This window comes from Pseudonaja textilis, chromosome 2 (genome assembly GCF_049901715.1).
Source record: "Pseudonaja textilis isolate UNSWEBS1 chromosome 2, rPseTex1.2, whole genome shotgun sequence".
Taxonomy (NCBI): Eukaryota; Metazoa; Chordata; class Lepidosauria; order Squamata; family Elapidae; genus Pseudonaja; species Pseudonaja textilis.
In genome coordinates this window covers 9,231,386-9,243,781 of record NC_141991.1, presented here as the reverse complement: position 1 = coordinate 9,243,781, position 12,396 = coordinate 9,231,386, and the positions used below count along the sequence as shown (strand labels likewise).

At 42.8% G+C, this 12,396-nt stretch overlaps 2 protein-coding genes across 2 annotated transcripts in view; one reads left to right on the top strand and one right to left on the bottom strand.

The window, feature by feature from the left end:
• LOC113450704 (uncharacterized) overlaps positions 1-12,396 on the bottom strand; it is a 503,870-nt gene that overhangs the window by 105,118 nt on the left and 386,356 nt on the right. The gene's annotated exons all lie outside the window — the stretch shown is intronic.
• LOC113450713 (vomeronasal type-2 receptor 26-like) lies at positions 2,590-7,062 on the top strand. Its single transcript, XM_026721999.2, has 3 exons — positions 2,590-2,626; positions 5,721-5,846; positions 6,167-7,062. The coding sequence occupies exons 1-3, from the start codon at positions 2,590-2,592 to the stop codon at positions 7,060-7,062; spliced, it is 1,059 nt and encodes a 352-aa protein (XP_026577784.2).

Below are 12,396 nucleotides of genomic sequence, written 5' to 3'. Positions count from 1 at the left end.
GAATGAAAAGCAAAATGTTTTCTTCTTCCTCAAGTCTGGTTGCCTTTTGAAGAAAAAAAAAAAGCACCTTTGAGACAACTATGACCTGGATGACTGAGAATCTCTGCTTACAATGGCACTGAAAAAAGTGACTTATGACCATTTTTCACACTTATGACTGTTGCAGCATCCACACAGTCATGAGAGGCCAGGTGAGGAGATGCATTCCTCGATGTGAGTGATGTTGAGTTGGCCACACCCAGCCAATAACGTGACCACCAAGCCATGCCCAGAACCGATTGTTAAAAATTTTGAATCCCACCCCGGCTAAAACATATAAAAAACAGTTGCAAAAACTAGGTATGTCTAGTTCAATGAAAAGAAAGACTAGAAGAGACATGATAGCAGTGTTCCAATATCTCAGGGGCTGCCACAAAGACAAAGAGGGAGTCAAGTTATCCTCCCCTGAGGGCAGGACAAGAAGCAATGGGTGGAAACTAATCAAGGAGAGAAGCAACTTAGAACTAAGGAGAAATTCCCTGACAGTAAGAACAATTAATCAGTGGAACAACTTGCCTCCAGAAGTTGCCAATGCTCCAACACTGGAAGTTTTTAAGAAGAGATTGGATAACGATTTGTCTAAAATAGTATAAGGTTTCCTGCCTAAGCAGGGGGTTGGACTAGAAGACCTCCCATGTTCCTTCCAACTCTGCTATTATGTTATTCTGTTATTCTCTTATGTAAGGAAGTCAAAGGGATCAGTCTGCCATGGTTTTATCATGTATGTTCAATTGTCATTTCCTTAGAGATGTATACAAAGAAAGATCATTACAGTTCATAAGTCTGGAATGAGATACTTTCAGGGAAGTTTTCCAATAGTTTCTTGTTTCCTTCAATGGTATCACTAGCTCAAGCAGTTTAGGATAAGTGGGCTTTTTTTGTTGGTTATTATGAACTGGGACATCCAAGAATATCTGCACAGTTTGAATACAGCTTATTAAGTGGGCTTCTTCATTTGTTTTAGCAAAAGACCAAGAAACCCATAATAAATAATAACCGACCACCACAATTTATTAACTAATGTTGGAAACTGATGTAATTTCAGGCATTCAACCAATAAACTAATTGGAAGTTTGTGGAGTGGTTTTCCCACAAAGCTTTTGTGGCTCTTGTACAAGGCAATGATAGAGAGATGAGTTGGTAACCTCTAAGCATTTAATTCCATGATAGGTGAGAACACTTCACACAGTGTTGAGCTATAGTGGAGCTGTGGTGGTGCAGTGGTTAGAATGCCGTACTGCAGGCCACTTCTGCTGCCTATTGGCTGCCTGAAATTCAGCAGTTCAAATCCCACCAGGCTCAAGGTTGACTTGGCCCTCCATCCTTCTGAGGTGGGTAAAATGAGGACCCAATTATTGGGGGCAAGAGGCTGACTCTTTAAACCACTTAGAGACAGCTATAAAGCACTATAAAGCAGTATATAAGCCTAAATGCTATTGCTATCACTATAGGATAGTGATGGCTAAACATTTCAGCACCAACTTCCCAAAGCACTCGCGTACGCATCCCCAAAATTCAATATGCGTGTGCCCCACCCCGCAAACGCGCATGCACTGTGAAGCTGAGCTGGAGCAATGGCTCATGTGCCCACAGAGAGGCCTCTGCATGCCACCTCTGGCATATGTGCCATAGGTTCACTATCACAACTATAGGTAAAGGTTCCCCTCAAACATATGTGCTAGTTGTTTCTGGCTCTAGGAGGCAGTGCTCATCTCCATTACAAAGCCAAAGAGCCAGCGCTGTCCGAGGATGTCTCCATGGTCATTTGGCCAGCATGACTGAATGCTGAAGGCGCACAGAATGCTGTTACCTTCCCACCAAAGTGGTCCCTATTTTTCTACTTGCATTTTTTACGTGCTTTCGAACTGCTAGGTTGGCAGAAGATGGGACAAGTAATGGGAGCTCACTCCATTACGCAGTGCTTGGGATTCAAACCGCCAAACTGCTGGTCTTTCTGATTGACAAGATCAGCATCTTAGCCACTGAGGAGAAGGCAAAAAGATGAAAATAGATGAAACATGCCAGAATTTCAAAAGCCTCTTCACTCAGAAACTAGGGGGAAATCAGAGGTGATATTCAGCAGGTTCTGACTGGTTCTGGAGAACCAGTAGTGGAAATTTTGAGTAGTTTGGAGAACCGGCAAATACCACCCCTGAATGGTCCCACCCCTATTTTCTGCCTCCCAAGTCCCAGCTGATCGGCTGGGTCTTCTTTTGTTGCCCTGCAGAGGAGAACGGAGTTGGAAAGCAGATTAGTGGGGTAGGTTAGTAGTAGGGAGGGAATGGGGTTTTGCAGTATCCTTCCCCTGCCATGCCCACCAAGCTACACCCACAGAACTGGTAATAAAAAAAAAATGTATCCCACCACTGGTGGAAATGTAAAATACTTAGCATACGCACAAAAGACACAAAATGTACACATCTGCTAAGAAAGCTGTTTTAAATGAAATAGACTGGACAAAGATAGTTGGAGGAAAGGGGAAAATATCAGAGTAACCTTGCCTAGATAAAAGCTGGAACAGGCTTTCAAGTCTCATAATATCCTCCAGACATGGCAGGTCAAGAAACAGACAATATAGGGACTCCAGGTACAGTATTCTACTTTTCCATGGGCATAATTACAGAATCCAGAAACTATTCAACTATTAAGGATTATAATTCAAACATTGATAGATGGTCTCCTGGAAAGCTTGGGGAAAATGAATCTGAGACCTTCACTGTTTTCTTGTCATACAAATCAATTACTTTCCACAGATATCCTATCTAAACATTCCCATTTTCTCTTCCATTCCAGCTTCCTCCCTTCCTTGAAAACCCTGAGATTTACAATGCATCCATAAATGGACTTCTAGATGAGAAAGGAGATCTGACAGCTGATCTAATCATTGTCAACTGGCTGTTTCTCAACAAGTCAATTAAAGAAGTCCTGATTGGCACCCTAGAAAAACAGGGATCCCTGGATTTCACCTTTATGGTCCATCTGAAGGGTGTGATATTGATGGATCAGCTGAACAAGATAGGAAAAACATTTTTCAGTCTTTGTGACTTTCTTGTCAACAGGATTGTTTGCTTGGGATCAAGAGGGATTTTGAATATCATCAAACTTAGAACTACACCGCCTATGGCCTGACCTAAGCTTAGTACACAAAATTGCCTGCTACAACATCCTACCTGTCAATGATTACTTCAGCTTCAACCACAATAACACATGGGCAAACAATAGATACAAACTCAAAGTAAACTGCTCCAAACTCAATTGCAGAAAATATGACTTTAGCAACTATGGTCAATGCCTGGAGCTCACTACCTGACTCCATTGTTACATCCTCAAACTCCCAAAATTTTAACATTAAACTGTTTACGGTGGACCTCACTCCAATCCTAAGAGGTCTATAAGGGGGCATGCATAAGCACATCTATGTGCCTACCATCCCTTTCCCACTGTTCCCATTTATTCATACCCATTTATTATGAATATACTTACACCTGTTTATACTTATATGTTATGTTCATACTTATACTTGTTTTCTCATACATGCTTGACAAACTAAACTAAATAAATAAAACACCCTCTAAGACAGGCAACAATACTTTGGTTAGATATTAAACTCTCTGTGAGAAATATATCCTTACCGATAAAGAAAAATATTTTTAGCTCAGAACTGACATGAGGGGTCCTTGATGATCTCTGAACTTGGTAATTTTCTTGCGGACATTTCATTACACAAACTAGGTAACATACCAGTCTACAACACACAGTCCTTTCAGCAGTTCCAAGAAGGCTCCACTCCTGTTTGCACCACTCAGGTAACACTGAGGACACAGATAAATCTCCAGGTGGCCTTAACAGCTTGCTAAAAGAATGCAAATGACCAGCTGTCTGCAAGAAGTATAAATCCTTCCATTCCCCACCATCCAATCACAGCTGAAGAAGCTTCTTACATGAGAAGTGAAAAGTTTCCAAAGAAAAATAAGCCAGTCCAGTTGCACCTTTAAGTAACATTATCAGAGTACCTAGCTGGGTAATGAAACATCTGCAAGAAAATTGCCAAGATCAGACAGCACCAAGGATCTATCAATATGTCCAGTAGTGCAATTCAACCAGTGTAACAACCAGTTTGGCAAGCACACACTTCGCGCACACATGCACAGCATTTAGAAAAGACCATTTTTTAGCTATAATACTTATCTTCTGCTGCATCCCCAGTGAGTAAAACAGCTGATGCGCGGCAAACCACTCTGCCGCATGAATCAGCTGCGCTCAAAAACAAGGAAATAAAGCACAGGAAAAGGGAAGGGGTGGGTGGGTGGGGCCAAATGTTCACCAGAACTACTGGTTCACCTGACCGGTCTGAACTGGTAGAATCCCACCCCTGAATATATCCTTAATAATTTAAGAAAAGTTTCACTATTCTGTGAAGAGAAATACATTAGGGCCAGTGTCAGCCTTTAAGAACCTTTCTTCTGCTTGTCTTTCCAACTGCCATAGTAATGGGGGCGGGGGTAAATTGGGCTTTGGTGGCGGGGAAGAGTGCTGGAGGCTTGAGAGGGTGAACTGTAAGACTTGGGGAAACTTTCTTGTTTTTGCTTATTGCTTATTGCACAGCCATGGCATCTAATCTATCCAGGCCAAGGTCAATGGCCAGATGTCTGAATCACCACCTGAAGATGCCCCAGATGACATTATACACATCTTAGATTGGATGGCCAGTTTGAACTATTGGGATGGGAACATTGCCATCACTTTGTATATGTGATTTTCACGCCTGATGCCTCAGATCTAGAATTCTTTTGATGCTACCACTTGATTTCCAGGAAAAGTCCTTTTCTCTATAACAGTGGAGTCAAATGGTTTCTTTCTTGGATTTTGAATGGAGCCTCACCTAACAGCCAGGTTAGGCTCAGGTTCATTTCAAGGGGTGGGATTCAAATTTTTTAACAACTGTTTCTGTGGTTGTGGCTTAGTTGGTGGATGTGGCTTGGTGGTCATGTGACTGGCTGGGTGTGGCCAATGCAATATGACTCACATCGAGGAACGCATCTCCTTGCCTGGCCTCTCCTAACTGTGGGGATGCTGCAACAGTCATAACTGTGAAAAAGGATCATAAGTCACTTTTTTTAGGGCCATTGTAACTTTGAATGGTCACTCCACACAAACAAAGTACCAGCAAAGAAGGGGGGAAAAACTCTAGAGAAATTCCTGAGACAGGAAATCTAGCCCTGCCAAGAATGTAATAAGGGTTAATGCAGAGGCAGTTTCTGTAAGCAACACCAGAATGTTTCCTTCCTGCCTTCCTTACAGGATTAGGCCAGTAATTTCTTTTAACAATCGGTTCTCCGAAATGCTTAGAATGTTAACAACCAGTTCTAGAGAATGGGTTAGAATCTGTAGAATCCCATCCTTGTTCATCTCCCCAAAAGAAAAATAATCCATTAAAATTTACCATGATCATTTCAGCATGTAAATTTAGAATCCAAATTAAAAACAGAAATGTACAAAAAAAAAAATAGAAAAGAAGGAATGGAAGCAGCAAAGTAGATTGTTGAAGTCTCTACATAGATTGACATACATTTACTAAAGCTAAGCCTTGAACTGGAGATCACCAACCCCTTTCTCTTTTCACCATTCCTGGAAATTAAATCATAAATCATTTTCTGGATGGTCTTCCTCCCTCTGCCCAGACTCTGCCTCCTTACAGGTGTGTGGAAAGTGCCATCCTGGATTTATGAAGGTGCCTCAGGAAGGGAAGCCCCTCTGCTGCTACGACTGTCTTCTGTGTCCTGAAGGAACCATCTCCACCATGAAAGGTCGGTAGCATCAAAGGATGCTGTCTATACATGGGAGAGAAGAAGGAGTGGGCTTCAAAAAATTTAGCAATGGGTTCTCTGCTCGATTGCTGGGTGGTGTGGCCATGGTGGGCATGGCCTAGGCGGCCTCCTGCGCCATGGTGCGGGGGTGTTTTGCCCTCCCCAAGCTCCAGAGGCTTTCCTTGAGCCTCTGGGAGGATGAAAATGGTCACCCTGGGCTCCAAAGGTTCTCTGGAAGTCAGCCTAAATTTGAACAGAGGATAATAGCTTTCTACAAAACAAGGAGCTTTAAGGTAAATGTTACTTTTGCTCTTTTTCAGACACAGAACAATGCAGCAAATGTCCAGCAGATCAACATCCAAACAATAACCGAGATAGCTGCATCCCCAAGATCAAGACTTTTCTATCCTATCAAGAAAAATTGGGGGTCATCTTGATGTCCATTGCCCTGTTCCTCTCTTTCATCACATCTTTTGTCTTGGGGGTTTTCTTTAAATTCCAGGAAACTCCCATACTCAAAGCTAACAATAGGGATCTCTCTTATATCCTCCTGGTTTGTCTCCTGCTTTCCTTCTTCACCTCCTTCTTGTTCATTGGCCAGCCAAGGAGAGTCACCTGCCTTCTTCGACAAACAGCATTCACCATCATCTTCTCTGCTGCCATTTCTTCAGTTTTGGCTAAAACCATCACAGTGGTGCTGGCTTTCTTGGCCACAAAACCAGGGAATAATGTGCAAAGATGGCTGGGGAAAAGTTTGGCCAACTCTATCATCCTTTCTTGCTCTGGTCTCCAAGTTCTTCTCTGCAGCATCTGGTTGGGCAGTTTCCCACCCTTCCCTGAATCTGACATGCACTCACAATCTGGAGAAATCATTCTACAGTGCAATGAAGGCTCTGTCAACATGTATTTTGCAGCCCTTGGTTATATGGGCTTCCTGTCCACCATTTGCTTCACAGTGGCTTTCCTGGCCAGGAATCTCCCTGGGGCCTTCAATGAAGCCAAGCTTATTACCGTCAGCATGCTGGTCTTCTGCAGTGTCTGGGTGTCCTTCATCCCCACATACCTGAGCACCAAAGGGAAGTACATGGTGGCTGTGCAAATCTTCTCCATCTTGCCCTCCAGTGCAGGACTTCTTGGATGCATCTTCATGCCCAAGTGTTTCATTATTTTCCTAAGACCAGATCTGAATACAAAAGAATATGTGATGTCAAAATAAAATAGACACAAAATCAACCTCTATCTGTCTATTTATCATCTTATATCATCTATCAATCTGTTTATCCATCCATCCATCTATCTATATTTATCTATCTCTATCATATATTAATCCATCCATTCATCTATCCATCCATATCTATCTATTCATCTATTTATCTATCATCTATCTACCATCTATCTATCTATATCATCTATCTATTAATCTATCCACCCATCCATGTATCAATCAATATCTATCATCTATTTATCTATCTATATAATTGATTAATCTATTCATCCATCATCTATCAATCCATATCTATCTATCTTCTATCTATTAATATATCTATCCATCATCTATTAATATCTGTCTATCTATCTATCTATCTATCTATCTATCTATCTATCTATCTATCTATCCATCTAACCATCTATCATTTACTATGTTATCCAAATTGTTGTTTGTAGAGACTGACAATAAGGAGGTATTCTCTATATTCCTAGCTAACACCCAAGAAGATAGGCTCAAGATCCAGATGGATCTTGACAGACTAGAACACTTGGCCATATCTAACGAAATGAAATTTAATGTAGAGAAAAGTAAAGTCCTACACTTTGGCAAGAAAAACCAAAAGTACACATATAGACTGGGTGAAACCAGGCTCAATAGCAGTAACTGTGAGAGGGATCTTGGAGTCTTAGTGGACAACCAGCTAAATATGAGCCAGCAGTGTGCAGCAGCAGCCCAAAAAGCTAATGCAATCCCAAGTTGCATTAACAGAGGGATATAATCAAGATCAAGGGAAGTACTAATACCACTCTATAAAGCCTTAGTAAGACCACACCTAGAGTACTGCATCAGGATTGATCACTACATTATAAAAAAGATGCTGAGACTCTAGAAAAAGTGCAGAGAAGTGCAACCAGGATGATTAGGGGACTGGAGGCTAAAAAATACAATGAATGGTTGCAGGAACTAGGCTTGGCTAATCTAGTAAAGAGAAGGACCAGGTGAGACATGATAGCGGTCTTCCAATATTTGAGGGGCTGCCATAGAGAGGAAGGGGTCATGCTATTTTCTAAAGTGCCTGAAGGCCAGACAAGGAACAACGGATGGAAACTGATGGAGAGATTTAACCTGGAAATAAGGAGAAACTTTCTGACAGTGAGAACAATCAACCAATGGAACAGCTTGCCCTCAGAAGTTGTGGAAGCGCCATCACTTGAAACTTTCAAAAAGAGATTGGACTGCCATTTGTCAGAAATGGTGTAGGGTCTCTCGCTTGGGCGGGGGATTGGACTAGATGACCTACAAGGTCCCTTCCAACTCTGATTATCTGTTATCTGTTGATACATGTAGCCATGCCAGGGCTGCAGTGGTAGGTGGCTCCCAACAGGTCATAGCCATGAATCTTGCCTCTTCTCAGTTGCTGTTCTTTATGTTCTATGTGCATTTCTTGGAGGATGGCCATGTCTATGTTACTGTCCAATAAAAGTTTGAAAACATATTGGCTCTTGGATCTGCTGAGCCCCTCAACTTTGATTTGGCAAATTTGAATAATATTCCTGGTGCCTCTTTTTATTTTGACCTGAAAAGGTCTTTTCTTTTTTCTTTTCTCATTTTCGTAGCTGAGTAGTCTGGCTGCCAGCAGTTGCTACTTCATTTAGTTCATGCTCCAGGATACACCACGAGGAGGTGAACTAGCTTCACAGGCTGAGAACATATACCGGTTCATTTATATTTTTTTAATATAAATTAAACTTCATTCAATGGTTATATGGCCAAAACATGGATATTAGAATATAAATCTTTTTTAACATTTATATTTTATGGTGTTTACTAAACTAGGTGAAATGTTAATATATATTGTTAGCAGGGGTGGGATTCTACCAGTTCGCACCTATTTTCTAGAACCGGTTGTTAACATTCTAAGCAGTTCAGAGAACCAGTTGTTAAAAGAAATTGCTGGCTTAATCCTGTAAGGAAGGCAGGAAGGAAACATTCTGGTGTTGCTTACAGAAACTGCCTCTCTGTTAACCTTTATTACATTCTTGGCAGGACTAGACTTCCTGTCTCAGGAACTTCTCTGGAGTTTTTTTCCCTTCTTTGCTGGTATTTTGCTCTTGTGGAGTGACCATTCAAAGATACAATGGCACTGAAAAAAGTGACTTATGACCATTTTTCACACTTACGACTGTTGCAGCATCCCCACAGTTATGAGAGGCCAGGCGAGGAGATGCGTGCCTCAATGTGAGTGATGTTGAGTTGCCCACACCCAGCCAAAAACATGAGCACCAAGTCATGTCCACCACCTAAGCCATGCCCACAGAACTGGTTGTTAAAAAATTTGAATCCCACCCCTGATTGTTAGTCCAGGATGATATCACATAAGCTAAATAATAAATAGCATTTAGACATATACGGCTTCATAGTGCTTTACAACACTCTCTAAGCAGTTTACAGAGTCAGCATACTGCCCACAACAATCTGGGTCCTCATGTTAACAACCTTAGAAGGAATGGAAGGCTGAGTCAACCTTGAACTGGTGAGATTTGAACTGCCAATGGCTGTTGTGGCTTGTTGGCCACCGGCATCTCCAGCAGCCAAATCAGAGGAACAAGACGAAGTCAGCATCAGGGCAACCTAGGAGCTGTGAAGGGGAAGCGGGAACGGAGCTGGCAGAGAAAGAGACAGAGACAGAGACTGGGCCATTCATCAGCCCTCAAATGGAGAGTCAACAGCCCCCAGGTCTGGTGGTAGCTGGTGTTGAAGAGGAGGAACAGCTGGGTCCAGTGCCTGATGTATGGCTGTGTAGAGTTGTTTTAACTAAGCATGTGCTTAATTACGGTCTCGGTGAGCCTTGGTCAGAACAGGCTGAATGGTCTTCATTCTTCTATCTGCCTGTCATCACAGAGGGACCATCCAATCCTGTGTCTCATCTCTCATCCTAGTGGTCACCACTAAGATGTGGCCAAAGAGATTTGAGATGGACTATCTCAGTAAGTATTATCAGGGCAATGCCTGATCAGGAGGCTGTGAGTTTGATCCTAGAGAGCAGCAGATATTTCTCTCTCTGGGTGTAAAGACAAAATATCTGCTGTGAGCTCCACATAGGTATCAGGAAGGGCATCCGGACAGTAAACTCTCAGCTCCAATCTGTTGCCCTGACCCCAACCCGAAGCAAGGGATTTTGCAAGATCATTAACAGAAAACTCAGTAAGTATAATAAATGTACGCCCATCCCTTTCTATTCTGGTAGTATAGGACAGGGGTCCCCAGTCCCCGGGCTGTGGCATACAACCAGGCCACAGCTTGTTCAAAACCAGGCCACATGAGAAGTGGGCCAGTGTGGATGCAGGTGGCAGCCCAAAGGCTTCTCTTCTCTCTTGCATAAGTGGAGCTGCATATGCATACATGCACACTGGCCCACCGCTTGTGCAACCCAGTTCCCCTCTCCCCGAACCAGGGCACCAATCCACCTACTCCTAATGCTCCAAAATCAGAATGGTGAGAGCAGAGTCTGAGTGGAATGAGCGTGCCCTTCTCAGCTTCGCAGACTCACTGAGGCTGCCTGCACAGGACACCCAATCCACTTTTGGAGCTTTGGGCAGCCTTGGTGAGTCTGAAGGAGCATGAGACCACTCCCCCAAATGCTTTGGGAAAAGGGTGAAAGGCTTCAGGGGAGTGATTTTGTGCTGTTTCAGGGCTTCTGTCCCTTTGCAAAAGCCTTTGGCATGGAGAAGCCTGAAGGAGCATGAAACTATGCCCCCAAGACTTTTCTTCTGCCTTGCTTGAGTGGAGTTTCGTATGCACGTGCACACATGGCCAGCCCACCATTCCCCGCAGCCTACTTCCCCTCTCCACCACCCCCAGCCAGGCTGCCAAGCCACAAAAGTTGGGGACCGCTGGCATAGGAAACAAGGGAGAGTAATCTCTTGAGACTTGCAGCATACATAAAGGAAGTCTGACACAAATGTATTAATCACATGCTACCAGAGGTGGTATTCAGCAGGTTCTGACCAGTTCTGGAGAAGTGGTAATGGAAATTTTGAGTAGTTTGGATAACTGGCAAATACCACCTCTGACTGGAGATTTTACAGTATCATTCCTGTCATGCTCCTGTTGGAGTCTGAATCCGAGGAGGAAGCCGAACAGCTGACAGGGATTGGGAGTGTGGCTCCATTGGCTGTGGAGGAAACTGGGGAAGGGCACAGCAAGTAAGAGGTACAACAAGGGAGAGGGAGTTCAGAGGAAGACCCAGGCCCACCCCCTCTTCATCCTAGGGCATGCAGGGAGGAATGGAGAAGGGAGCAACATGGGTTGCATGGCTTATGGGGTAGGAAAGGGCCCTGATTCCCTTCATTAGCCACAGCTGGGAACACAGTTTATAAGAAAGGCAGGCTGCATGCGGCAGGCTGCTGGGAGCAAACGTGACTTTATCTTGTGTTGTTATTGCTTATCCATGTTCCTGGCATCTTCCCAACCATGTGAGTTTTGCCATACCTTCAAGTCTGAAATTCTTGCTCCTGCCCTGCCCAACTAATTACTTCAGTTTGGCTTGATTGGACTTAAAGTGACAGTTTGTGTTGACCATGTTTTGGACTTAATTTTCTGGAGGCAAAGGCTGTTCCTGGGACAGTTTTTCTCCAGCCAGAAGGTAATCTGAACATTGGGGTCAAGGTTGGAGATAATAAAGGGACTCCTATTGAATATCTGACTGTGGAGCCTTTGTACCATACCTCGGGTCATCACAATTCCTCTGCCACACCCACCAAGCCACACCCACAGAACTGGTAGTAAAAAAAAATGAATCCCACCACTGCATACTACCACCTTGATATCACACTAAAACCTTGTTGGCCCGTGTCACACCAGTAGAAAATCTGTATAAACAGCTCTAGAAAAAGCAAAAGTCTGAAGAGGTTTTTAGAAAAGACAGAGATGGTGTTTACTGTTCTATCATTCAGATATACAGCAAAGCCTTGGCTGTACAATTTGTCTGGTGACATATACCAAGGATACATCATTTTATGAAAATTCTCTTTAAGATTATAACATATAACAACAATTCATTCAATCTTTAAGTTCCCCTTGTTACATCTTTATAAGTAAAATATTAGCCTAATTTATTATACATTCTTTCTGTTGTGTTTCTTCCATTTCAAAATTCAATAAAGTAGTGTGATGACCCAGAGTATCTCAGAAATATAACAAAACCCAAAATGTAACTAAAAGTCCTTTAATGCCTTTAACTTGGCTTCACTGTTTAATTGTTCACAATGAAGGAATAAACTATTTTCAAAATAACATTTCAAAGGAAAGAAAACAGTTCACATTCAAAGAGATGATAAC